General features: G+C 57.8%; 2 protein-coding genes across 6 annotated transcripts in view; both read right to left on the reverse strand.

The window, feature by feature from the left end:
• LIG1 (DNA ligase 1) overlaps nt 1-2,916 on the reverse strand; it is a 39,432-nt gene extending 36,516 nt beyond the window's left edge. For 3 of the 5 annotated variants that reach the window (XM_075914369.1, XM_075914368.1, XM_006132991.4), the window contains exons 1-5: nt 2,770-2,916; nt 2,270-2,395; nt 1,452-1,538; nt 1,172-1,361; nt 545-680 (exon numbers count right to left, since the gene is read on the reverse strand). In XM_075914369.1, the coding sequence (XP_075770484.1) occupies nt 545-680; nt 1,172-1,361; nt 1,452-1,538; nt 2,270-2,289 (433 nt within the window). In that variant the 5' untranslated portion in view covers nt 2,290-2,395; nt 2,770-2,916. Of the gene's footprint in view, nt 1-544; nt 681-1,171; nt 1,362-1,451; nt 1,539-2,269; nt 2,396-2,474; nt 2,694-2,743 lie in introns of those variants that run through there. The other 2 variants (XM_014578514.3, XM_025189618.2) reach the window with 2 other exon arrangements.
• Nucleotides 2,917-3,773: 857 nt separating this feature from the next.
• ZSWIM9 (zinc finger SWIM-type containing 9) lies at nt 3,774-27,855 on the reverse strand. Its single transcript, XM_075914272.1, has 7 exons — nt 27,725-27,855; nt 25,447-25,737; nt 23,464-24,819; nt 21,155-21,242; nt 12,642-12,714; nt 10,670-11,009; nt 3,774-7,169 (listed from the first exon to the last, which is right to left on the reverse strand). Exons 2-7 carry the CDS (start codon nt 25,692-25,694, stop codon nt 5,816-5,818), a joined length of 3,459 nt encoding a protein of 1,152 aa, XP_075770387.1. The 5' UTR covers nt 25,695-25,737; nt 27,725-27,855; the 3' UTR covers nt 3,774-5,815.
• Nucleotides 27,856-27,930: the final 75 nt, after the last annotated feature.

A 27,930-nucleotide genomic window follows, 5' to 3' on the forward strand; every position in this document is an offset into this window, starting at 1 on the left:
GAAAAACCTTGGTCAGGGGAAGAGAAATGCATGTCTCTGTCCAAAAAAAGCAGTGGCTGGAGAACTGAGAGCCTAGCATCAATGCCCTTGCTGAACCACAAAGAGGAATAAGAAAACAAAAGGGGCTACTCAGGACAACAAAATAGAGAGCCCTAGAGGCCACTTAGGGAGAATGCAGGCACAACTCCCTGCTGGTGTGGAGTCAGGCTGAGGGATAAGGCAGAGCCCCAGCCCAAGCTCACTAGTCCTGTCCGATGGGATCAGTGATCCATGGGTCCCAGCCTGTCTCCTGTGACTCTCCAGAGCCCTGAGGAGAAGAACCAGGGAGTCAGCTATAACTGGCATGCTGTTCTTCTGCCCGACTGCATTGGACCTAAGACAGCAGGCTCCTCCTTGACAGTGGAAATAAGGGCAGGGTAGCCTAGTGATCCATCCTAAAGTGAGCTGAACCATGGACTGTGGGAGGGTGCAGGTATAGGTCCTTGGGAACTCTTTCCAAGTGGTAGAGAGTGAGGACATAGTCACATCCAGGTAGAGTCCTTACCTGTTCTGCGTTTGGGGATGTCAGCATGGCCAACAGCAGGGGAGTCAGAAAGTGCTGGGCTATCTCCAGCCGAGTGGCTGCTGCTTGGCGAGGGGCTATCCATGGAGAGATCAGACTGAGGAGTTTGCACATGCTCCTGAAAAACAACCCCCCAAGAGTACTGAAGGCAGCACAGAGATACAGAGCGCAAACCAAATACCACTCAGCTGTATCACTAGCACTGTGCAAGATGGTGGGAGCTGCAGAAGCCCACACACGGTCCTAAGAGAGGATCTCTGGAGGAAAGTTGGGGAGGGGTTCCAAGGTGGCCTAAGAGATATAAGGGGCAGAACAATCTTCTTCAGCAGGTCTCTGTCACAGCAGAAAGAACACTGCACTGTATGTATCTCTCTCACCACCTGCAGAAGACACCCTGAAAGTCTAGCATTGGAAGTCACATACAAGAGAGTCCAGAGCCTGGCTAGAGTGAAGGGAGCTAAGGCAAGATATGGAGAAGGCAGTGGGCAGGTGCTGGCAAAGTGAAGGGCATCATGGGTTAGCCTATACTCCAGTTGGTGCTGGGGGAGGCAGGATCCCAGGCTGGATCCATGTGGGTTCCAGGGGAGGGGTATGGAGTGCAGAGGATACCTGCTTATTGCTGGTTTTCTTGGGGCTTTTGTCCTGCTTGGGCTCCACCTCTGCTTGAGCTTCCTCCATGACCACTTCCTCATCACTGTCACTCTCCAAGAACCGGCGCAGGGGCCTCTTGGCAGATTTCACTGGGGAGTCCACATGGAGGCTCAGGCCATTTCTCTGCACTGTGGCTGCCTCTGATACTCTGCAACAAAGCTGTGGGTCAGAGGATGGCTCACCTCAACACCCCCCATAATGGTGCATAATGGAGCCCCAAAACCTGACAGTAACACACTGGTCGGTTGAGTCCTCCTCTGCTGGTAGTCTGATCTTCTCCGTCTCCTTTTCAGCCTTTGTCCCTTTCATGGGCTGGAAAAATGACCTGCCCAGAACAGCAAACAAATGCCTATCTAATACCCCTGCACGGGCAAACTAGACAGATGCTTGTGGAAAGGAGAACCCTTTGGCACAGCATAGGGACCCATCAAGGGTCCTTCCAGTCACTTGATATAGTCAGTCATCCAGGCAACAAGCTAAAGTACAACGAGAGCAAGCCTTGCATTGGCAGCTACAGCCCCAAAGTTCTCTGATGGCATTGGGGAGTCCAACTGAGGAGTCTCGAGTGCTCCAGCAATACCCAGAATAGCTGCAGCATCACCCCACAGGTACAGAAGCAGCTCTTGTCCAAGCTTCATTTAGCTGCAAGCTGTTTTCTTACCTTGCATGGGGGCAAGTGTGGCCAGAGCTCTGTGGGGCAGCAAGTCTCTGCAGGGCAGGCCTGACACACATGGGCATTCATGCCCACAGCACTGAGTACAGGCTAACAAGAGAGAGAGGCCACGAGACCAAGGACTGGCCTCATCTCTGAAAGGCAATGCACCAAACAGTGTAGGCAGGGCCTATGCCCTCCTGCATCAGCCAGCCTGGCCCCTGGGGTCTGAGATATGTTGCTGGGGCAGGGGAACAGCCACAGCACAGGCAGGCTCTGCTGACATAGGGAAGGAGACACAGGAACAGGCGGCCTTTCCCCATCACTTGCTCTTCCATCACTCCAGTCCAGAACGGGACAGTGAAGGGCTCTGAGGCGCCCAGCCTGCACGGGGCAGCACTTACGTGATGGGGCGCTGCATCATGGTGGCTGGGGGGAGCCGCTGCTGCAGACCAGACAGACACAAGGCCTGACTGGCACGTCAGTCGCTCTGGGGATCTCTCAGTGCCCCTTCACCATGGTGGCTCCAGCTGCGGGCAGAGAAGGGCACAGAGGTCAGAGGCCCAGCTGAGCTAGCGCACAAACGGCGCCTGGGGCTGTGGGCCTCACCCGGGCAAGGCAGCCTGCGCGCCAGCCACAGACGGGAAGGGGAGACTACCCGCCTAGCCGACGCGCTCGGCCCCGGCCAGGCGGGCGGTGGACTGGGAGCGGCTGCGAAAGAGGCAGGTTAATAAGGTTGGTGGGGAGGCAAGCAGCCGCTTTTCCCGCCATTTCTGCCCCCACACGAGCCGCCAACGGTCGCTGGCGCCCAACGTTCTATCCCCAACGGTCCCCACTCCGGCGGCATGAGGAGGGGGCGGGCGCGCGCACGCGGCTACCTGCAGGGCTCGCGTCCAATCCTAACCTGGGGCTCGCGCCTCCCACCTTCCTTTCGCGGGGAAAAAAAAATCCAAGCGGCAGGGTTCCGACAGGCACCAAGCGCGTGACGTCACAGCACCCGACGTGAGCTGCGTGCGAAGGCAGAAAAGGGCGCGCAGCGCACGCTGGGAAATGTAGTTTTAGTAGCCGCAAATGCCCTGGCCTCGCCGTGCTCAGGGAGCATGCTGGGAAACGCAGCCTAACTCCTGCCACTGTCCAGCCACCACCCACTCCATCTACAGACTCTCCCCTCAGCCCAACCCTACTGCCCCTGCCCCCTCACACTGAGGTGCCCCCATGGAGTCCTAGGGCATCCTCCCCACCTGTGCGCTGCCCAGCTCAGAGTCCTCGCACTCTTGCCTAGGAACCCTGGGCCAAGATGCTGGGCGGGGGTCACACGGATGCTCCCCTCCCGCTGTGCCTATGGCCAGCACCAAGCCAAGCCACCTGCTGTGAATGCTGAACTGCAGGGGGCCAGTATACAGCTGTGTGGCTCCCAGCTCAGCCCCTGTGGCAGGGGCACTGAAGATGCTAGGGACACGGCTGGTTCCTCCTTCCTGAGGGTGACAGAGCAGTGCCCTCTGTCAGTGCCAGGACAAGGCACAGACATCACACTGCCATTGTTCCGTGGCATGAACTAGTTGCCAGGGCTGACACTGAAATCAGCATCAGCACTGGGCAGTACAGTTGATACCTCCCCCAGTTGAGAGAGACCAAGTTCTGCCCCTGCACTGGATGCACACTGGGCCCTTTGGAGTGTTCTCTACACAACCGTGCCACCACAAACTGACTGTTTAAAAAGGATAAAAGCTGAGACTATGAGAAGAGCCAGAAGCTGCAGAGGTGTAGGGATCTGGCACCAGCTGATACAGAGTCCTGGCACTGCAGCAATGGGCAACAGACTGGGCAGCTCCAGGTTTGGGCCCAAAAGAAACCACACACCTATCAGAGCATGAGGGAAGATAAGGAGGAATGGTGAAGCAGGAAGAGTCAAAACGGAAAATATGTATTTTATTCAATAAAGCGTATTCTCTATACATAGACAGCATCAGATGGCATCATACACCAACCTCCACCTGCCAATGAAGACACCCCAGCACATCATATTCTGCAGGGCTCATGTCCAATCCGAACCGAGTGTACTTGCCCCTGCCACTGGCCTCTCTCAGTGGGAAAAAAAAAAAAATCCAACCTGCCGCGTTCCGACAAGGCACCGAACGCATGACATCAAAAAGCCAACGTGCACTATGCCTGCTGGGAAATATAATTTTAGTAGCCACAAACACCCTGGCCTCGCCATGCTCAGGGAGCATGCTGGCAAACGCAGCCTAACTCCTGCCGCTGTCCAGACACCACCCACCCCATCTACAGACTCTCTCCTCAGCCCAACCCTGCTACCTCTACCCCCGCATGCTGAGGTGCCCCCATGGAGTCCTATGGCATCCTCTCCACCCTACACTGCCCATTTGCCCAGCTCATGGAGTCCCTGCACTCTTGCCTAGGAACCCTGGGTCAAGATGCTGGGCGGGAGCTCCTCTCCCACTGTGCCCATGGCCAGCACAAAGCCAAGCCACGAGATGTGAATTCTGAACTGCAGAGGGCCAGTATAGGGCTGTGTGGCTCCCAGCTCAGCCCCTGCGGCAGGGGGCACTGAAGATGCTAGGGACACTGCTGGCTCCTCCTTCCTGGAGCTGACAAAGCAGTGCCCTCTGTCAGTGCTAGGACAAGGCACAGATATCACCCTGTCATTGTCCCATGGCATGAACCAGTTGCCAGGGCTGACGTTGAAATCAGCATCGGCACTGGGCAGCAGAGTTAATACCTCCCGCAGCTGAGTGGAGCCAAGCTCTGCACCTGCCCGAGAAGATGCCCCAGCACTGGATACACTCTGGGCCCTTCGGGGTGTTTTCTATACAACCATGCCACCGGAAACTGACAGTTTAAAAGGAATGAAAGCTGAGACTGCGAGAACAGTCAGAAGCTGCAGAGGGATGGTGGCCTGGTACCAGCTGATACAGTGTCCTGGCACTGTAGCAATGGCCAACAGGCTGGTCAGCACCAGGTTTGGCCCAGAAAGAAACTACGGAGCTATCAGAGCATGAGGGAAGACAGTGAAGAGCCAGGAAGAGCCAAAAGGAAAATATGTTTATTGGATAAAGGGTATTCTCCATACAAAGAAAATGTCATATGGTATAATCCACTGACCCACCCCTGCCAGCGCAGACACCCCAATGGGTCATACACTGCCTGGAGTCATTTGCCCACCCTCCTGCCAGAGCAGACACCCTCAACACATCACACCCTGCCTGGCATCATCCACTCTCCCACTGCTGCCAATGCAAACATCCATCTGATCCCACCTGGTGCCATCTGCCCACCCTGTCCCTGCCAGCATAGCTATCCCAGTATGTCACATCCTACCTGCCACCATCTGCCTGCCTGAGCCTGCCAGCGCAGACACGCCAAAGCGTCACACTCCACCTGACACCATCTGCCCACCCGGCCCTGCCAGAAGCCTGTGGTTTCCCTCAGCTAAAGGCAGGCAGTGCTCAGCTCCCGACAGACACACAGACACCTTGGAATCCTTGCCCCTCCCAAGTTGCAGGTGCTGTCAGCTATGCGACAGCAGGACACAGCCCAAGATAGGCACCCCGCCTACAGCTGTCCCTCCCCGGCGTGGCTGTGGGTGTTCTCAGACAAAAGAGAGCACCCCTCACCAATAGTACGTAGCTTACCTAGGTACACAGCCACCTCGGGATCCCTACCTGGCACACGTTGCAGGTGCTCTCACTATGGGTCAGCAGCTCCTGGCCCATAAGGGGGACTCAGCCTGCTGTGGTCCCCACCTGCTACTTTCCCTTCTTTCTTGTGAAAACAAAGACCAGCACCCAGGCAACCCATCCAGCATGACATCAATGCAGGGCACTGCCACTGTGGCAATGGGCTTCTGCCCTGATGCGTGAGCCACAGGTGGGCAACTGGTCCCTGACTTACACAGTAAGCAACCAGAGCAAATGGGGTCCCCCGCAGCCCTAGCATGTGCTCAGCAATGCCGCCCGGTTCCTGTGCAGCAAACCAGGGTCAAAGAGGGCCAACCCGGCATGCAGGCGTGTGGCAAAGAGATGGCGGCAAGGCAGCAGGCTGGAGGTATAGATGGAGCAGGAACAACAGGTAAGGGCCCGGTCCATGATGAACTCGGACACGCCGTCATGGAGCAGGTAGCCTTCGGCCGTCTCCTGGAAGTGGTAGTGGCTCTGCCGCACAAAGCCCAGTTCCTCTTCTATCAGGCCAGCCGGCTCCGACTTGCAGATAGCACGGTAGTGCATGGCCAGCTCCCCCTCGTCCAGCTCGTGGGCCTCGCTGCTTTCCTCCATGGCCAGCAGATCCAACATACACTGCGCCACAGTGGGCGAGGGGCTGAGGGCCGCCAGCAGCCGGCGCTGGTGCTGCTTAAGCAGCTCACAGGCATTGACATCGCGGGCTGTCTCAAAGGCCCAGAATTGTACCCACATCTCGCTGCGCGGCTGCCAATGGCGCTGGAAGTAGCGCACAAAGGGCTGGGGGAGAATGACCTTCATCTCCTGAACCGCCTGCTGGTAGGCGGCCGGTGACTTCGCTGCAGCCAGGCGGCAGAGGAGGGGCCAGATGCGCTCGTCTTCAGCGGCGCCCAGCTCCTGCGCCTTGCTGAAGAGCATCTCCAACACCTGGGAGCGGCAGATCTGCACACGGGCGTTGGGTAGCAGCTCCTTCACCGCCTCCAAGTGGGCAATCTCCATCCCCAGTGTGACGCATCGCACCTGCAGCTTGACCTCAGGTACGCTCTGCACCAGTGAGGCCAGCATGAAGCGCAGCAGGTCGGGCGTGTCCTGCTGCGTCAGGCAATAGGCCACCGCGCGGCCATGCCAGGCCCCGTCCACGCACAACACTGAGTACAAGTCAAACTCTTCATTCAGCCCCACCATGCGGTCAAAGAAGAGCATGAGTGGGAAGCGCCGGCTTAGCGCCATCATGCGTGAACTGAGGAAGAAGATGGTCTGCACAATGACCTTGTCCTCCATGAAAACCAGCTTGACCTTGGCGCCGGGATCGCTAGCGAAGAGCCCGTCCAGCACGGTCAGAACATCCAGGACACCGTGGTCACGGCTCTTGCAGTAAGAGAGCAGACGTCGGACGTCTGGCCCACCCACAAACTGCTTGGAGATCTTGTTGGTGGTGCGCACTGGCAGGCAGGAGTTGGCCATCAGATAGCCCTTCTTGAAGTAGTAGGCAAACTCGATGGGGCACAGGGCATGGTTGTGGGCCAGCTGGCACTCAGTAACAATCAGCCGGTCCTTCTTGGGGCTCATCTTCAGCACAATGTTGGCACTGCAGCCCTTCTGCTGCTCCCTGCAGGCAGAGAGACAGGCTGAACACACAGGCTATGTCTACACTCGCGGCTTCTTGTGTAAGTACATCTGTTCTTGCGCAAGAATCTGCAGAGCGTCCACACTACCCACCCGCTCTTGCGCAAGGAAATTTACAGTACGGCGTGGTAAGAGAGGGCTCCTTGCACAAGAGTTACGCTCTTTTTTTATCAGGTGTAAGCCCTCTTGTGCAGGAGCTCTTGCACAAGAAGGTAGTGTGGACACTTGGCAGGGATTTCTTGCGCAAGAAAGCCCTATGGCTAAAATGGCTATCGGAGCTTTCTTGCACAAGAGAGCGTCTACACTGCCATGGGAGCTCTTGCGCAAAAGCACAGCGCGCACGTGGCAATGAGGACATTTTCTTGTGCAAGATGTTCTTGCGCAAGAAGCCACCAGTGTAGACATAACCACAGAGACCTCCACACAAACCACACTGGTGGATTAGGAGGCAGCAGAGCCCACTCGCAGAGTGGGACCTGTGCTCACCCAGGTCTGGCAAACACAGGTACCAGGGTGACAGAGAGGCCTGGCCAGCAAACACCTGTGTATCCGCTAGCTCTAGGGATGGGACAGAGGGACCCACAGCATTAACTGAAACAGGGACAGGAGATGGGTACCTCTGCCCATACCCAGGAACCAGGACATAGGCAGAGTGACAGGAGGAAACCCCTCACCCATTGAGCTATAGGTTTGGGCAACTCCCTGCCATAAGGAAGCACTGGGTCAGGGCCAAGAAAGGGGCTAGATTAGGGCTGGGAAAAATACGGCCTGGAGACCAGATCCGGCCCACCAAGCCACTGGATCCGGCCCGCAGACCACCCTGCCAGGACCTGCAGGCACATACAGCTGCTATGGTTTAAAAAACAGCCCCTGCAGCTCTCTGCTCTGCAGGGAGGGGTAGGCTTTGCGTGATCTCCCCGCCCCCAGCCCAATCCTCAGCTCTGATTGGCCAGAAACAACCGGCCAATAAGAAGTGACCTCAGCCAATCTCTCAGCACCTATTGGCTAGAAACAGCCAGCCAACTAGAGCTGAGAGATTCGCCTGAGAGACTGGGGCAGCGCAACCCTCTTCCCCCACAGGAGTTGAGAGGCGTGAAGAGGGAGCAGCCTGTATTTTCAAGCCGGCTGGGGCTGCAGCAGGCAGGGAGCCCAGCCTGCCTTGGGGGTGCTGCAACCTGCTGGCCAGGAGACACCTAGATAAATTCCTCCCAGTCAGTGCCTGCCTCTGGCACCCCAACACCTCCTGCACCCCAGCCTCCCCCAGATCACCATCCAAACCCTCTGCACCCAGTGACAACTCCCTTCCAGTCCCTGTACCCCCTCCTACATGCTTCCCCCAGGCCAGAATCCTCTCCTGCACCCCAATTCCCTGACCCAGGTCACAACCTCCTTCCCCACCCAAACACCCTTTCAGACCCCACACTGTTTCCTGCACCCCAGTTCTTTACCCCATGCACCCTTCTGCATCCAACCTAGAGCCTGCAGCCCCTCCACACAAAAGTGTGACCCTTGACCACTTACCAAATCTTGGATTGCCCCCACCCCCCCAAAAAAAACATTATTGCCCACCCCTGGGGTAGATCCTTATCTGGCTAAGAACACTCAGTTTTAGCGAGGCAGTGTGGCCTACTGGACAAAGCTCCGCACTGGGACTCAAGAGAACTGGGCTCTGCCTGGTGTGTGCCCTTCAGCAAGTCCTGTTGCTCGTCTGTGCTTTGGTTTCCTCCTCTGTGCACCGGAGATAACAACATTACCCTCCTGGTCACAGCACTGTGAATTCTGTAGGAGAAAGGACTCATTGATAACTGGGGACTGTTATTAATTATTAGAATCGGGATTAAAGCACTCTACAATGGGACAGGGAGATGATCCCAACACTACCGTCAGCCACAGCTTGACAGAAGCTATGTGGCAGGGAGGAGCTCCCCAGGGGAGGCAACACCAACATTCCCCTTGCAGGGATTTGGGCCAGTCCCTGGCAGCAGCAGGTGCTGCCCCCTTTGGCTTTGGAGCCTGGTAGCCCAGACCTCAGCCAGGTTGACAGCACTGATGGATGTAAGCTTTGCCCCATCACAGACTCAGAGAACCTCTCCTAACTATGGATATTAAATGTAGTTTAATCAACTAATTGATTACTTGATGGAATTTCCATCGACTGGTCGATTAGTCGATAAGCCAGAGAGCCACAGCAGGGTTAGCTCCTGGCCCCGGGAGCTAACTCCGCTGTGCTTCTGCTTTTTAAAGCCCTGTGGAGATGCACTGCTTCTGCTCCCTGCCCTTCTGCCTCTCTCTGACAGAGGCAGTGGGGGGGAAGCAACTAGTCGAGGGACTAGTCGATTATCTGACAAACTTAGGCTTATTGGATAGTTGACTGGCCACTTACATCCCTAGTCCTGACTATGGTAACGTGCACTGCATGACTTCAGCCACTCACCTGCCCCTTTGGCCACATGCCTCTCAACTCCAATGAGACACAAGGATAGGCTAGAGAGAGAGCCCATGCCCGAGGTGTGGAGGTTGTTTATACAGGGATTCTTTGCCTGGAACTGAGATGCAGCTGCCTCTGGGGTAGAATATGAGGGCAATTTAAAAGTAGAGGCTCTGCTGCCTCAATGCACAGATCAGGAAGGGGAGTCATCCAAAGAACATAAATGGGGATCGTAGGAAGACATATTTAGAATTTAGAATTTCACCAGGACACCTGAGTTCTCACCCAAACTCTTAAGGGAACTCTCCATAGGATCATTTTAATTGCAAGTGAGAAAGGATACAATTTGACATCTAGATCAGCCGCTCAGCTCCCTGCGACACAGGCCTGCTAGTGCTGCCCTGGGCACTGGGACCAGCACTGACTGCCTTCCTACAGCAAAGGCCCCCGGTACCATCCTGGGACATCAGCCAAGCACTGACTGCCTGGGACAGCACCCTCTACTGACTTTCCCACTCTTTGGAAAACTCTTTAGAAAACAGGTCCCTGCTATAGTCTCTTTGGCCCCTTACTGCCACCCTGGGACATCAGGGCAAGCACTGACTGCTAGAGGAGTATAACCCTACTAACACTCATACAGCAAGGCTATGGACTCCGAGCCCTAAACCAGAAAGACCCTGCTCTGAATGTGGGCTGCAGCTGACATCATGATGCACAAGTAGAGCGCTGCATGGATACAAAATTGGTATCCATCTCTACTAAAATGATCTGTGGATGCGGATGCCAGTGGATATAAAGCAGATAGCCGCAAATTTGCAAGGTCCTAAATTCAAAATTTGTTTCCATAGCCACAAAAATGATCTGTGAATATCTGTGTCCACATCTGGAGTGCAGATATACACAAATGTTAAGCAAAAATATCCATGGTTTTGCAGGACTCTATGCATAGGATCCCCATGGTACGGGCCCAGTTTGGCACTGATGCCAAATGTTTCCCCCAGTTCTTCTGCCTGTCCTGTCCAGTGCCCAGCTGTCTGCCCTCCATAGGTGCTCACCCCTGATCAAGCTTGCCAGAGCCACGAAAGTCCTTGCAGACCAGGCGCACGGAACTGTACTTGAGGGCTTCCACCACGTCAGGCTGCGGGGGCGCCGTTGCCCACTTGCATTTGCTGAGCGGGACCGAGTTCTTGACGAAAAACAGGACCTTCCTGCGCTCGCACCAGGCATCAAAGAAGGCGCTGAACCCTTCCCACGAGAAGAACTCCTTCTCCTGCAGCTCGTCCTCCTCCATCTTACAGGGTAGCTGGGCCTGCTGGGGACAGCTGTGATCAGCACCCGGACAGGCAGAGAACAGAGCTGGAGACCCCCAGCAAGATAGGCACCCCTCAGCCAGCCCTGTTGAAAAGGAACAGAGCAAAGGGGCATCAGGAAGGGGCTTGCAGCTGCATAGACTCAACCCTCCAGTCTGTGTCCCCGGTGTACGTGCTTGTATTGTTCACCCTACCAAGGCTGCTCCTCCCCACCCTCAATAATTGCTGACTCCTCAGTATCGGCATTCTTCTGCCTTACAGCAGCTCTGGGATGACACTGTGGGGTGGAGGGACAGGAGGGAGCTGGGGAACGTATCGAAATCCCACCAGGTACAAAGCATGGTCCTATGCAGCTTTATGAACCCCTCACTCCAAAACCCTACTTAAAGCAGAACCAACCCTAACTACGTCAAACTAGGGCTTATAAACCTCTAACAATGGAGATTCCACCACCTCCCTAGGTAATCCATTGCCGTGGCAACAGACACTTTGCTGGATTGGGAGGTAGGAGGCAGCTTTCCCTCTGGGTACACCACTCGAGACCTGGACTTCTCGAGCTGTTCTGGTGTCTGTGTTCATAAAGGATGTTGAATAATTGCTGAGAGTGGAGAAAACAAAACAAAATCAAACCTGATTCGTGAGCTGGTGAAAATGCCTGCCAGAGAGAGAAGGACCAAGCCAGAGCTGTTTTGCTTCTCAAGAAGGAAGAGAGGCAACTTGCTTACATGTCACAGAGAGAGAATCCTGAGTGCTGAAGGCTTTTTGACTAACAGAGAAAAGACAAAAGAAGAACCATTGGTGGGAAGCTAAAGTCAGACTAATTCCGACCAGAACTAGGACAGACTTATTTAGCAGGGAGGATGAGATAAACTGCCAAGGGACGGGGTGGCTTCCCCATCACTTGCTGGATTCAGGTCCAGGATGGATGCTTTAGTCCAGGGGTGGCCAATCTGTGGCTCCAGAGCCACATGTGGCTCTTCAGAAGATAATATGCGGCTCCTTACATAGGTACCAAATCCCCACTGGGCCTGAGGGTGCTCACTGTTCAACCTCCAGCTCTGCCCTAGGTGCTGTCCCCCTCCACTCTTTCCCCCTAGGATCTTGCCACTTCCTACCCTCTCCACTAACCCTGTCACACGCATGCTTCCCCCTTTCAGTTTCTCCCACTGAAAAAGAGATGATCACAGTGAGCAGGAGGAAAAGAAGGAGGCACTGACTGGTGGGGCTGCCAGGGGGTGGGATGTGCTGAGAGCTGTGGCAGGGAGATGATCAGGGCTGGTGACATAGAACTGCTGCTCTTTGGTGACGTGCATTGGTACATTCTGGCTCCCTCTCAGGTTTAGGCTGGCCACCCCTGAAGTCACACACAAGCTACTGGACCCAGCAGAGCACGACTGGCTGAGCTCTCGGGCTGCGTCAGACGAGAGTGCAGGTGACGCTGGCAGACTGCACTGCTCGCATTGCCACAGGCTTGCGCTGACTGTCTCGGGTTTTCTGGAGCTAACCCCACCCCGTGAGATTCCACAGGCAGACCAGACGCTCTGGCAAGTGCAGACTGTGCTGGCCTGGAGCAGCCATTTCCCTGCTCTGCAGCGCCCTACAGCCCCTGCCCACCCCGCCCAAGGCACAGCCACACTGCCCCGCTGGGCACCCTGTGCACTGGCCGCTGGCCCCGCCCCCAGCCCCGCCCCGCCCCGCCCCGCCCCGCTCCGCTCACCGGCCCCGCCGCGCCGGGATGCTCCACAGGCAGCAGCAGCAGCAGGGACTAGAGCACCCAGCCCCCACAATGCACTGCGCCCCTCCCCACCCTCCCACAATGCACTGGGGCTCTCACTCCCCATTAGTCCGCCCACTGTACCGCCGTCCTCCTCAGCCCCGACCCTTCCCACAATGCACCGCCCCCAGCCCCCACAGTGCACTGCGGTTTTTACCCCTTCCCCTCTGTCCCTGGACTGGCCTACCGTCCTCCCAAGCTCCGCCCCTCCCCACAATGCACCGCGAACTTCCCCCAAACCTCAAGCTCCCACAATGCACTGCAGCCTTCACTCCCAGCAGTCCCCTCACTGGGCTAGCCGTCCTCCCTTAGCCCCCGAGCCTTCCCACAATGCACCGCTCCCCTGACCCAGCCCCAAGCTCCCACAATGCACCGCGGCTACCCCCCCCCACACACACACAGTCCCTTCACTTTTCTGCCCTCCACATCAGCTCCGACCCTGCCTACAATGCACCGCAGATCTCGCCCCCGCAGTGTCCCACCGCACTGTCTTCACAACCCCATGCACTGCAGCCCCTCATTGCACTGCCACCCTCACCCAGCCCCATGCACTGCAGCCCCGCATTGCACTGCCACCCTCACCCAGCCCCGTGCACTGCAGCCCCGCATTGCACTGCCACCCTCACCCAGCCCCGTGCACTGCAGCCCCTCATTGCACTGCCACCCTCACCCAGCCCCGTGCACTGCAGCCCCTCATTGCACTGCCACCCTCACCCAGCCCCGTGCACTGCAGCCCCTCATTGCACTGCCACCCTCACCCAGCCCCGTGCACTGCAGCCCCTCATTGCACTGCCACCCTCACCCAGCCCCGTGCACTGCAGCCCCTCATTGCACTGCCACCCTCACCCAGCCCCGTGCACTGCAGCCCCTCATTGCACTGCCACCCTCACCCAGCCCCGTGCACTGCAGCCCCTCATTGCACTGCCACCCTCACCCAGCCCCGTGCACTGCAGCCCCTCATTGCACTGCCACCCTCACCCAGCCCCATGCACTGCAGCCCCTCATTGTACTGCCACCCTCATGCACTGCAGCCCCTCCTTGCACTGCCACCCTCACCCAGCCCCATGCACTGCAGCCCCTCATTGCACTGCCACCCTCACCCAGCCCCATGCACTGCAGCCCCTCATTGCACTGCCACCCTCACCCAGCCCCATGCACTGCAGCCCCTCATTGCACTGCCACCCTCACCCAGCCCCGTGCACTGCAGCCCCTCCTTGCACTGCCACCCTCACCCAGCCCCGTGCACTGCAGCCCCTCATTGTACTGCCACCCTCATGCACTGCAGCCCCTCCTTGCACTGCCACCCTCACCCAGCCCCGTGCACTGCAGCCCCGCATTGCACTGCCACCCTCACCCAGCCCCGTGCGCTGCAGCCCCGCATTGCACTGCCACCCTCACCCAGCCCCGTGCGCTGCAGCCCCGCATTGCACTGCCACCCTCCCCCAGCCCCGTGCGCTGCAGCCCCGCATTGCACTGCCACCCTCCCCCAGCCCCGTGCGCTGCAGCCCCGCATTGCACTGCCACCCTCACCCAGCCCCGTGCGCTGCAGCCCCGCATTGCACTGCCACCCTCACCCAGCCCCATGCACTGCGGCCCCGCATTGCACTGCCACCCTCACCCAGCCCCATGCACTGCAGCCCCGCATTGCACTGCCACCCTCACCCAGCCCCATGCACTGCAGCCCCTCATTGCACTGCCACCCTCACCCAGCCCCAGTGCACTGCAGCCCCTCATTGCACTGCCACCCTCACCCAGCCCCAGTGTACTGCAGCCCTCACCCCCTGCTTGCCTTACACCTGTCATCCATCCCCCTGGCTTCCACAATGCACTGCGGCCCCCCCTCACACTAGGCTAATAGCAAGGTGTGGGGGGCTGTAGGGATTGTCCACAGAGGACAGAGGTTTTACCTTCCCTGTCCAGTAAGAGGGGCCAGTCCTAGTTTGGATGGAGCACCATACGGGGGTAACAGTGGGCGTCCTTGCATTGCTATCCCTAAACAGCAGCTATAGCCTCTTTGGACTGGCTGGCTACATCCACATGTGCACTGTCTCAGTCCAGTCACATCTGGATAAGATGCTGGCCTATTCCCATAGAGAGAGTGGAACTAGCAGACAGAAAGCTGCTTCTCCCAGTCCAGCTTTGGGGCCCTTGCCAGAACCTTAATATAGTGCTTGGCCCATGCCTAGAAAGTTCTGGGCAGTGTGGGAGGGTGTGACTACAAAGCAGGGGTGGGCAATAATTTTTAAATATGGGCCACTTCAAAAATTTTCAGAGTGGTCCTGGGCTGCCCCAAAAGGGGTGTGGCATCGGGCAGAAAGGTGGGCTTTAAATAGCAGGCGTTGAAAGGGCTTGTGCCTCCCCTGCAGCTCCCAGGCATCATGTTAATGGGGGATGGAAGCTGCAAGCCCTTTCAATTCCTGCTATTTAAAGGGCTCACTGCTCTCAGCCTTGCTGCTAGCCCATTGCCTGGGAGCCAGGACATGTGAGCCATTTCAACTGCTTCTATTTAAAGGGCTTGTGCCTTCCTGGGGCTGTTGCCTGACAGCAACGGGGCAGGCACAAGTCCTTTCAATAGAAGCAGTTGAAAGGGCTTGAGTCCCTGGCTCCTAGGCAACACGCTAGCCAGGAGCTGCAAGCCCTTCCAATTGCTTCTATTTAAAGGACTTGCATCTCCAGGATTGCTGCCAGGTAACGCAGCTACTCAGCCTGCATGAGCCCTTTAAACAGAAAGGCTGCGTCTAGACTGGCATGATTTTGCGGAAATACTTTTAACGGAAAAGTTTTTCCATTAAAAGTATTTCCGCAAAAGCGCGTCTAGATTGGCACGGATGCTTTTGCGCAAAAGCATCCTTGACCAGTCTAGACGTGATTTTGTACAAGAAAGCCCCGATCGCCATTTTAGCCATCGGGGCTTTTTTGCGCAAAACAGTTCTTCCCTGTCTACACTGGCCCTCTTGCGCAAGTATTCTTGCACAAGAGGGCTTTTTCCCGAGCGGGAGCGTGAAAGTATTTGCGCAAGCAGCACTGATTTTTGTACATTACAAAGTCAGTGCTCTTGCGCAAATTCAAGCGGCCAGTGTAGACAGCTGGCAAGTTTTTGCGCAAAAGCACCTGCTTTTGTGCAAAATCTTGCCAGTCTAGACGCACCCAAGCAGTTAAAAGGGCTTGCAGCTCCTGGTGCCACTAGGTATTGCCAGGGAGCTGGGACATGCTTTTAACTGCTTCTATTTAAAGAGCTCATGCGGGCTGAATAGCTGTGTTGCCCTGCAGATGCGGGGAAGGCATAAGCCCTTTAAATAGAAGCAGTTAAAAAGGATCATGTGCTCCGGCTCCCAGGCAATGCACTGGGGGCAGGGCCTAGAACTGCTGTGTGGGCCGGATCCGGCCCGCAGAGGGGCTTTTGCCACTCCTGCTATAGAGCAAGCACACTGCCATGCTGGGAACACGCTGCTAAGGACCCATGGGAAAGGTCCAAAGACAGTTCTTTTGCGGAAGAGTTCTTGTGCAAAAACTCTTCCAGAAGAGAGCGTCTACACTGGCATATGCCTTTGCGCAAGAGCATCCGTGCCAGTGTAGACGCTCTCTTGTGCAAGAAAGCTCTGATGGCCATTTTAACCATAGGGCTTTCTTGTGCAAGAAATTCATGTTGCCTGTCTACACTGGCCTCTTGCGCAAGAGAGCTTAGTCCTGAGCGGGAGCATCATAGTTCTTGCGCAAGAAGCACTGATTTCACACATTAGCATATCAGTGTTCTTGCGCAAGAACTCCCTGCCAGTGTAGACAGGCAGCATGTTTTTGCGCAAAAGCAGCCGCTTTGGTGCAAGATCGTGCCAATGTAGACACAGCCTTGGGATTTAGAGAATGGCATAAAGTGTGAGGGCATAAAACTGGCCTAAAACTTGCTGGTTTGTAACCTCTCCTTGTCTAGAGAATACAAGCAGTAGGGGCTGGACAGGTATGGGATGAAGTGAGGAAAACATATATATTCTCTATGGCCTGGTCTATGCTATTAAGTTAGGTTGTCAGAAGATGCCTTGTGCATGCATCTTTGGTCCAATATGTCCCCCACCAACATTTGTGCTCCATTATGGTGACCAGACAACCCATGTCCCCAGTGTGGCACTGACCTGCACAGGCCGACACAATGCGAACATACATCCTACATGGCACACGCTGATCCCAACAGTCCTTCAACAGCTGCTCCACCATGTTACGTTCCTGTGACAGTGACTGCTCTGCTCACAACTACAGACTCCCCTGCCCAGGACCCAGACTCTCAGAGTCCAGAAGCCACCCACTCCCCCCACCACCCCCTGGTTTTGAAATGCCTTTTCCTGATTGCCCAGCTTGGTAAGCATTCTTCTCAGCTCACCGTCATGCCAGGGTCGAATTAAGCAGCTTCCCAGTATCTCCTCTCTGCTCCAGGAGGAGTACACTCTTGACCCTGTGGCAAGAAAAGACTACAAACACAGCTACAGAATAAGTGTAGAAACATGGACATCTCCACTCAGCTTGCAAAAGGGATGCAAACACAGGGGTAGGACAGGGCTCAACAGCTTGCCACATGAAAGCAAAGGAATTTCACCAGGAATACCACAAGACCAGTGTGGCCAACAGTCAATCTAGTGCTGTGTTGCAGACCTGCCACATCTTTAGGGAACCATGGTGACGATCCCAGCTGCCTGCTGTTAGTTACTTTGGAGGAGCCCAAGACAGAGTCCTATTAAAAGAGCAAGGAGAAGTGGGAGACACAGCAAAAGATTCCAGCCATGCTGTGAGCCAGGACCACAGTCTAGCAACCCAATATTTATAGACTGAGACAAACAACTCTCATACCACCTTACATGGTTCATGATATCTGCTTGTCACCTCCCCTTGCATCATGCTCCCAGTGCCTGGGACAAAACATCCTGTTTGGTGTTATCTCAGATGGCCTTGGACTAATCCTCTGGTGTGTGTTTTCACACATCCTCACTATCTGTCACTTCTTCGGGGTGCCTGTGATTTAGCAACACAAGCAGTATTTTTGCCAAGGTCATACAGCAAACTTGCAAACAGCTACTTTAACACATGGCCTCATTTTGATTGATAGTTTCACAGGCCTCAACATCTCAAACCGGGCCCAGTAGTTCAGGCCCTCGCTCTCCTATAGGTTAGTGCCCCAGGATCACCATTAGCATTTCAGCATTAATCTGCATGTCAGGAAAGAGGATGCCTGCTTGCAGCTTTCTGCCCAGCCCTGTGTTTTTAAGACATGCACGTCGTGCACTTTCCCTGACCAGTCCACAGAGATGTCAGTGAAGCATCCCCAGTGATCCCCAATAGTTGAACAATCATCAAAAAGCCTTTTCTGTTGATATCCTTTGGGACAAGATGGACTGTCACCAACAGAAATGTGCATGTTGTCTATTGCCCCACTGCTGTAAATCCATCCTCTGTGCCTTGCACACTACTGAGAGTCATAGGCCTGTGCAGCAGGAGACAAGCAACAGCCTTACATACTTTCATGACAGTGATGGCATGGCACCTACATCCCATCATGGCTGGGTATGTCTGCAGTCTTTAAACAGTCGCTGCCCTTGTAGCTTGAAGGACTCCTCTACTGCTTTTATTGGAATGGGCATGGCAGGACCCTGAGGCTTCCACCAATGTTCCTTCTAAAGTTTTCCATCCATGTGAAGAATCAATTTTTGTATATGCACCAAGGCATGTGCGGATGTGCACCACCAGTAGAAACACATGCTGCCAGCTGTGGGCACTCTGCTGATCAGTGGGGAGGCATTATAATCTCCCCTGGGTGGCTGACCAAGTGTTCACCTTACAGGGAACACTGACCTCCATCCCATCACACCCTCAGAATGGATTTTCCAACTCCAGAATGATTTCCCATGGATGACTGGCAGCTTCCAGAGAATGATCTCCAGCTCCTCCATTGTCAGTGCAGCTCTACTCTGGTGTAACGGCACTCAAAGGCTGGGGCCAGCTCAGCCCCTAGATCCAGGAGCGAGGCCTGTCACACCGGAAAGCTCTGCAGCCACTGCATATTGCCCCAGCCTGCCTGATGATGCGATGCCACCAGTCAGTGCTCATTTCATTAATGTCACAATCTTGAATTGTTATGTCCCCCAGCAGACTGCCCTTGAGGAAATCTCACAACCTGCAAGTCTGCACACACAGGAGAATTGCATGTCCTGGGTTTGCAACGTTTGTGAGAACAGTGCAGAACACTGCAGGCTCCAGGTTTGTCACAGGGTGCAGACACAGAAGAGAGCCCAAAGGTTTGGGGATTTTTTTTTAAAAAAGATGAGATACAGATGCCATTATGAGAAGGAGAAAGTTGCAGGTTGGGAACTTGACCCCCTCATTCCCAGATCCCTGCCAAGACATACCTGTTCCACGATACATTGTGAAAATTTCCCAAAAGGCATTGTGTGCTGGACAGTGTTGCATGCCACAGTGAGATAGCTGCCCATGGTGCAGCATCACACTGTGCAGCGACAAGCACTCTTGGGGTGCGTCAACACTGCAGCTGTAGCTTGAAATAAGCTACGGAATTTGAGCTACACAAATTGCGTAGCTTATTTCGAGTCAAATTTCAAAATAGCTTATTTGCCTACACAGCGCCAAATTTTTAAATAACCCGCTATTCTGAAACGTCCCTTACTCCTCGTGGAATGAGGTTTGCAGAGACGTCAGAAGAGCGAGCTGGTTATATTTCAAAACAACGGGCTTGCTGTTAAGATGTGGGATACTCCCGTATCCTGAAACAGTGCTGCAGTGTTAACGTAGAAGCACGTGCAGCACCAACACTATTGGCCAAGTACACACGTGCCAGAGTGCTATACGAACTTCAGCACTCTCCTTGACAGCCTGGGGCACAGAATACAGGCTTGAAACAACTCGGCACAGAGCTCACCTGATCAATTCCCTGCCACCACCCTTCAGTCGCTCCTCCCTGCCTGTGACACACAGTAGGACTGAAATGTTTTCATCTGACTCAAGTCCCTGGGATCAGTCCCAGTAGTCTAGGTGCAGGGTAACTCCCTGATCAGGCTGGCCAGAGCAGATGAGCTTCCATCTGGGCTTCAACTGTACAAACTATGTACACCGTATCAAGAACCCATCTCCAGCCTGTTCTTCCCCCGCCAGCCAATCCAGCCAGCCATGGACTCAACCTCTTAGCATAAGCCTTGTACAGATCAATTCCAAAGGGTTCCTGCCGTCCTTTCCGGTTACATCAGTGGTTCCCAACCTTCTTTATAACCATTTAGCAAACCCATTCACAAACTTTTGGCAGACTGGTAATATTCTATTTGCATATTCTTTATGTTAATAATGCATATGCAAATATGGAAATAAAATGTTACTGGTCTGCCAAAATATGTACCCCAGCCAGGGCTGGCCTTAGGGAATATAGTGCCCTGGGCAAACTTGTATGTCGGCACCCCTGCTCCCCCACCCTGGGCATGGTGCCCCCCATTTCCCTTGGCTGCCATGGGCTCCCATACCCCTGGATTCTGTGCCCCCTTTGCCATTAACTCTAAGTTCTACACTGTTCCCCTACCCCCAACATTTTGTCACCGTCACTCCAACCCCTGCACTTCCCTCCCTCCTGCGTCCCCAGCTCCAGCCCTGCGTTGCCAGCGTGCCCACACTGCCTCCCTGCCCAGTATCACCCACCTGAGGCACTTCACTCCTCTGGCGCTCCAGCCCTACTGCGGGAAGGACAGGAAGGACTGAGTTCAGGGGTTCCCATAGACCAGATTTACTCTTCTGGGGTTCCAGGGTTAGTGGATTTTGGGGACCCTCTAGGCTCTGGGGTTGGGACAAAAATGTGGGGTTCAGCATGCGGGACAGGACTGCCAGTGAGCGGAATGGGAGTACAGGAGTGGGGGAGGGTCTGAGGTCTGGATGGGAGGAAAGATGCAGAAGCAGGCTGAGAGTAGGGTGTCCAGCCGGGGGGAGGGTGCAGGAGCACAGGAAGGTGCAGTGTGTGGTCAGGAGGAAGGGTGCAGGAGCAAGAGTGGGTTCAGGAGCAGGCTGGGGGTAAGGTGTCTGGCCAGGGGAAGGGTGCAGGAGTGGGCTGGGGGGAGGGTGCAGGAGCAAGAGTGGGTTCAGGAGCAGGCTGGGGGTAAGGTGTCTGGCCAGGGGAAGGGTGCAGGAGTGGGCTGGGGGGAGGGTGCAGGAGCAAGAGTGGGTTCAGGAGCAGGCTGGGGGTAGGGTGTCTGGCCAGAGGAAGGGTGCAGGAGTGGGCTGGGGGGAGGGTGCAGGAGCAAGAGTGGGTTCAGGAGCAGCCTGGGGGTAGGGTGTCTGGCCAGGGGAAGGGTGCAGGAGTGGGAGTGGGCTGGGGGGAGGGTGCAGGAGCAGACTGGGGTTGCAGGGTCTCAGCAGTGTGGTGGTGCATGAGCGGGCTGTGCGTGTGGGGGTCTGGGCATGAGCAGGTGGGGGGCACTTACTTGCCTTCGTTCCCCATGCCGGTCACAGACGCAGCCTCCACTGCTCCCATTGACTGGTTTCTGTTGGAGCGCCGGCACTGGCTTCCTGCTGGTGGGGGCGGGGGGAGAGAGAAAGCCCCGAGCCTTGCTGCATGGTCCCGTTCATGGGGAAGAAACACTCCCCCTCCCCTTCCCCCTGGTTGGGGGAACAGCTGCACACCCGCTGGGAGTGGGGGAGCACTTCTTCCCCACAGCAAGACTTGGGGCTTTCTTCCCAGTGGGAAGCCAGCATGGCACTGCAGCCTGCCCCCCCCACCCCAAATGGAGCACCAGAGCTGGCTTCCTGCTGCGGGGGAGGGGGAGAGAAAGCCCTGAGCCTCGCTGCCGGTTCCCCCAGCCAGGAGAGGGGGAGGGGCAACGTTTCTTCCCTGGGAGCTGTATCACGCACTGACGCACTGGGGCTCCAACCGCACGGGCGAGGGGGGGGCAAGGCTGCAGTGCCCTGGGCCTGGGCCCCTATTGCCCGACCCTAAGGCTCTGCCCCCAGAGCTGCTGTGAACAGACGGCTTCAGCTCTGGCACCCGCCGCAGCCTGGCAGCCAGTGCTTTGCGTGGACCAGCGGTTGGGAACTGCTGGGTCACAGGAGAGGATCAGGGGGAGCCTGAGTTCCATCCCCAGCTCTGGGAGGGGTGTGGAGTCTAGTGGTTATGGGGGCGGAGGCCGGGACTCTGGGTTATCTAGTGGGCTGGGGGGCACTGGGACAGCTGAGCTTGGGCAACGACTGAGCAGTACTTGCGGATCGGGGGCAGGGTCACACTGACCTGCTCCCATCCATCCCCTCTCTGGCAAATAGGGGTCTCTCATTACCCTTCCTGGCCACACATGGAGCAGACCCTGTGGGCAGGGGCCACCCCCCTCAAGGGCCACCCTCGACTTTTTGGCAGGAGCAGACCACAACCCGCCTGCCCTTGCCAGGGTGAGGGCAGGCCTGGCATTCAGGCTGGGGGCAGAGGGTCACTCCTGCTGCCCTCCCTGCTTGGCTGAGGCCCAGCTCCTCCTTCAGGCAGAGGAGCTGGGATTCCCAGGGTCCCCTGAGGCCAGCACAGCACCCCACTCCGTCCTCCAGCTCCCTCTGCAGGCCCCATGGCAAAGCCTAGGTCTGTGCAGCAATGGTGAGAGCTTAAGGCTCAGCCATGGTGCTTGGCTGCCTCCACTGCATCCTGGCTCTCATGGAGCACGCAGCAGGGCTGCTAAACTGTCCCCACTGGCTGAGTGAAGGGCTGGTATCTCACTGGACAGGGGCTGTGGGGAGGTCTCTGGAACTAAGTGGGAATATCCTGTAACATCTCACCCTAATGTGGGCCTCTGCCTACAGTGCAATTGAGCTGGCCCAGGCCAGACATGGGGTGTCCAATGGCAGTGTAAACAGGGCCTAAGAGATGCTGGCAGGCATCATGCCCAGCTGGGCTAGGACAGGTCACTGAAAGGCTGACGGTGTAGCAGGAGAACTGTTGCAGCCAATGGCAATCCTAGTCCCCAGGACATGGACAGCTAGCACCCAACGCCCAGAGGGGGATGGATTTCCCCGTCTCTCTGCAGGGAAGCTGGCCCAGGTGAGGGTTAAGAGCTGGCTGCTAGAAGGAATCAAGGCTCTCACCAAGGCGGTCAGCTGGGGAGACAGAGCTGGCCTGGGGTCGGGGCTGACCACAATGGGCTCTTCTTGAACCTCCAGGTCTCTGAGCTACAGATGGCCTGGGCTGCGTGTTGCTGATGTTCACGATGCTGCCCAGCATCGCTGTCAATCTTGGCTGAGGTGCGCTGCCCCTGCAGAGGGAACCCGTCTCTCCCAGGAGTCTGTCTGTCTGCCTTGGACTCACTGCGGGGGCAGGGCTCTGAGGGCCAGGCAGGGAGCCCTCTCTCTCCTCAAATTGCCCCATGCCACAAACAGCACCTTCCAAATGGCATTTTATTGATGGGAAGCTTATAAAGTGTCACTTCCAATCAGAGCCCCCTCCCCCGCCCACCCAAGCACCTCCAGGCCCCTTCTCACTGCCCCAAGACCATGCGCCCTCAGCCTTGTGCCATGGGGATTTTCCCATCCCACGCACCCCCCCCAGTACCACCCACTGGACCTGCTGGCAGGCAGGTCTCACCTCTCCACCCCAGGCAATTCCTGCTCTCCACTGCCACAGCAGCTCTGTGGGAGCAGCCCTGAGGCTGTCAGTCCACAGGGCACCCTGGGGCCAAGAGGTGGCTGGTCCTTTTAGTGCCTGACAGGGGGTGCAGCCACCCAGCGCAAACAAACTCCGGTTAGGGCAGCCGCCCAGTGCTAGGTGTCCTGCCCCTCACTGCCCGAAGGGGAGTGCAGCAAGCCAGGGTCATACAGGGGCTGCCCAGTCCAGAGGCGGGTGGCAAAGAGGTGGCGGCAGGGCCGGCGGCTGGAGACGTAGATGGAGCAGGAGCAGGTGGCCAGGTCGCGGCTCACCAGGAAGGAGCAGATGCCGCCATCCAGCAGGAAGCCCTCTGGCACCTCCTTGACATGGTAGTTGGCGTGCTTGGCCAGGCCCAGCTCCTCAGCAATGAGCGCGGCGCTGTCGGGCGGGCACACGGCGCGGTACAGCTCCGACACCCGCTCCTCATTGAGCGCCGCCATCTCCACCCGCAGCGCCTGCAGCTCCAGCAGCCCCCGCACACAGGCCGCCAGCCCCAGGGGCGGGCTCAGGGCCGAGCGCAGCTTCTGCTGGTGGAAGCTCATGTGCTCCAGGAAGGGGCAGTCGCGGTTGCGCTCAAAGGCCCAGCACTCGGCCCACGTGCCCTTGTTGTGATGCCAGTGCTCCAGGTAGTACTGCAGGAAGGGCAGCGGCGCCACGTCCTCCAGGTCGCTCAGGTACTGGCTGTAGACACGGGGCGAGCTGGCGTTGGCCATGTTGTGCAGCAGGTTGCGCACCTTGTCCTCCTTGGGTACAGCCAGCTCGCGCGCCTTGCAGTACAGAGCCTCCAGCACCTGCAGCCGGCAGATCTGCACCCGGGCACAGGGCAGCACCTCCTCCACCGCGTCCACGTCCGTGATGCCTGCCCCCACCGTCAGGCACTTCACCTTCAGCTTGATGTCTGGCGCGCTCTGCACCAGCGAGGCCACGATGAAGATGACCAGGTCGGGCACGCCCCGGCGGGCCACGCAGTAGGCGCACTCACGGCCCCGCCCGTTGCTGTCCTGGCACAGCACCGAGTAGAGCTCGAACTCGCTGTTGACGCAGGCCGCCTTGTCCATATAGAGGCAGCGGGGGAAGCGCTGCACCAGCCCCCGCATGTGTGACGTGGCCAGGAAGATACTGTTGAGCACAGCTACGTCCTCCTGGAAGACCAGCTTGACCTTGGCACCTGGGTCGCTCTTGAAGAGGCCGTCCAGCTGGCTCAGCAGCTCGCACATGCCCTTGTCCTTAGCCTTGCTGTAGTCCTCCAGGTTCCAGATCAAGTCAGGCGCCAGAAACCGCTTGGACACGCTGTTGGTGATGCGAATGGGCAGCCCCATGCTGGCCTCCAGCTGGTGACGCTTGAAGTAGTGAGCAAACTCCACCTCTGACAGCTTGTGGTTGTGCTCCAGGCTGGCCTCGATCACCACCAGCCGGTCCTTCTTGGGGCCCAGCCGCAGCGTGATGGAGGCGGGGCAGTCGATCTTCTCACTGCTGGGTAGGGGAAACAGAGGAGTCAGCAAGGGGGCAGCCTACAGGATGGCAGAAGGGTTCGCCTGAAGCAGAGCCAGGTGTCACCTGCTGCTGCCAGCGATGTGAACAGCTCTGGCCAGCCGGCCACACTGGCCCTGTGCCCGACTCATCCCTTGACCTGGGGAGACTAAACAGAGAAGGGCCAGCGAGATGCTCCAGCTGCCACAGCGCTAGGAGAGGGGCTCAGGCTGCAAACTGTCACACCTAGGGCAGGCCAGGGAGCCCCATCACCAATACGTTTAACCCTGGGCATGGCCCAGCCTGGAGACTCCCTCACCAGGAAGCAGCTGGAGCAGCCCCAAGTACAACTCAGCTGCAACGCCCAGCAATCCCCTGGCAAGGCTAATGGCAGCTCCCCCAGGCCCACACAGGGCCCCCTTGGCCACCAGAGCGGAAGGATCATGACAGGTCTCCAGCTGCGCCTAAGGGGAAGCAGAACACCATGCAACTGCAGCATCAGGACTGCGAGGGAAAACATCTGCTGTCAGAACCTAAATGCTGCAGTGTGGACTTGGGGAGAGGGGGGGTCTGTAGCCGGGGGGATGGGAGGGATTACGGTGGCCCAGCCAGCCCAGGGCCCCCACTCACAGCCGGTTGCGCTGCACAGTGCTCTGTCCCACATAGGTGCCACTGTGCTTGCAGATGAGGCGGACGAAGCGGAAGCGCAGGGTGGCGGCCAGGCTGGGCTGGTAGTGCAGCGGGTTCTGGCGGAGCGAGATCAGCGGCTTGAGGCTGGCGATGATGAACAGCACCTTGTGCTTCTCGCACCAGTCATCGAAGAAGCTGCTGAACTGATGCCACGTGTGGAACTCCTGGCCCAGGCCCAGATCCCCCATGGCCCTGCGGGCAGAGGGTGGGCGTGGGAAGCCACCGCCACTGCTGCAGGGGACACGGAGACAGCATCAGCTGGATGGGGGTGACAGACAGCTGCCTGCCCAATCTGGTCCCCTCCCACTCTCAGCCCCCACCTGCCATCCTCCATCTGTTGCAATGGGCCCAGCTCCCTCGATGCACCCTATGCCCCCCTAAGCAAAGGACCCCGACCTGGCCCGTGCAATGGACCCCACCCTCTCTCTGTGCAACAGGCCCAGCAGCCCCCTCTATTGCACCTCGTGCCCTCCCCCATGTAACAGAACCTGTCCCCCCTCCATGCAATGAAATGGACCACGCCCCCTCTCCATGCCCCCCTGTGCAATGGACCTGCCCCCTCTCCATGCCCCCCTGTGCAATGGACCTTTCCTCTCTCAGTGCCCCCCTTGCAATGGACATGCCCCCCCGCGTGCAATGGACCTCCTCATGTCCCCTCTCCCTGCAATAGACCCTAATCCCTCCCCAAGAAATGGACCTGTCCCCTCTCCATGCCCCCCTGTGCAATGGACCTGTCCCCTCTCCATGCCCCCCGGTGCAATGGACCTGCGCCCTCTCCATGCCCCCCCGTGCAATTTACCTGTCCCCTCTCTGTGCCCCCCCGTGCAATGGACATGCCCCCTCTCCATGCCCCCCCGTGCAATGGACATGCCCCCTCTCCATGCCCCCCCGTGCAATGGACATGCCCCCTCTCCGTGCCCCCCGGTGCAATGGACCTGCCCCCTCTCTGTGCCCCCCCGTGCAATGGACATGCCCCCTCTCTGTGCCCCCCCGTGCAATGGACATGCCCCCTCTCTGTGCCCCCCCGTGCAATGGACATGCCCCCTCTCCGTGCCCCCCGGTGCAATGGACCTGCCCCCTCTCCATGCCCCCCTGTGCAATGGATCGGTCCCCTCTCCATGCCCCCCGGTGCAATGGACCTGTCCCCTCTCCATGCCCCCCGTGCAATGGACATGCCCCCTCTCCATGCCCCCCTGTGCAATGGACCTGCCCCCTCTCCGTGCCCCCCTGTGCAATGGACCTGCCCCCTCTCCGTGCCCCCCCTGTGCAATGGACCTGCCCCCTCTCCATGCCCCCCCGGTGCAATGGACCTGCCCCCTCTCCATGCCCCCCTGTGCAATGGACCTGCCCCCTCTCCATGCCCCCCCGGTGCAATGGACCTGTCCCCTCTCCGTGCCCCCCGGTGCAATGGACATGCCCCCTCTCCATGCCCCCCTGTGCAATGGACCTGCCCCCTCTCCATGCCCCCCTGTGCAATGGACCTGCCCCCTCTCCATGCCCCCCTGTGCAATGGACCTGTCCCCTCTCCGTGCCCCCTGGTGCAATGGACCTGCCCCCTCTCCATGCCCCCCCTGTGCAATGGACCTGCCCAATTGACCTGCCCCCTCTCCATGCCCCCCCTGTGCAATGGACCTGCCCCCTCTCCATGCCCCCCTGTGCAATGGACCTGCCCCCTCTCCATGCCCCCCCGGTGCAATGGACCTGCCCTCTCTCCGTGTCCCCCTGTGCAATGGACCTGCCCCCTCTCCATGCCCCCCGGTGCAATGGACCTGCCCCCTCTCCGTGCCCCCCTGTGCAATGGATCTGCCCCCTCTCCATGCCCCCCGGTGCAATGGACCTGCCCCCTCTCCATGCCCCCGGTGCAATGGATCTGCCCCCTCTCCGTGCCCCCCCGGTGCAATGGACCTGCCCCCTCTCCATGCCCCCCGGTGCAATGGACCTGCCCCCTCTCCATGCCCCCCGGTGCAATGGATCTGCCCCCTCTCCGTGCCCCCCCGGTGCAATGGATCTGCCCCCTCTCCGTGCCCCCCCGGTGCAATGGACCTGCCCCCTCTCCATGCCCCCCGGTGCAATGGACCTGTCCCCTCTCCGTGCCCCCCGGTGCAATGGACCTGCCCCCTCTCCATGCCCCCCGGTGCAATGGACCTGCCCCCTCTCCGTGCCCCCCCGTGCAACGAATGCTCCTCGCGGCTCCTCCCGTGCACCGCGCCCCCCGTACCTGCCGCGCTCCCTTCGGTCCCGCAGACCCGGGCACTGGGGCTCCACCCCACAATGCACCGCGCGCGCCGCGGCCGAGCCGGGACCGGACAATGCCTCGGTGTCCCAGCATGCACCGCGCGTGCCCGGCCCTGGGGCGGGACTGATGGGGAGAGGGGCAGTGCTGGGGGGAGGGGCGCAGGGACTCTCGGGGGGCTGTAGTGGGGA

This window comes from Pelodiscus sinensis, chromosome 33 (genome assembly GCF_049634645.1).
Source record: "Pelodiscus sinensis isolate JC-2024 chromosome 33, ASM4963464v1, whole genome shotgun sequence".
In the NCBI taxonomy this organism is placed as follows: Eukaryota; Metazoa; Chordata; order Testudines; family Trionychidae; genus Pelodiscus; species Pelodiscus sinensis.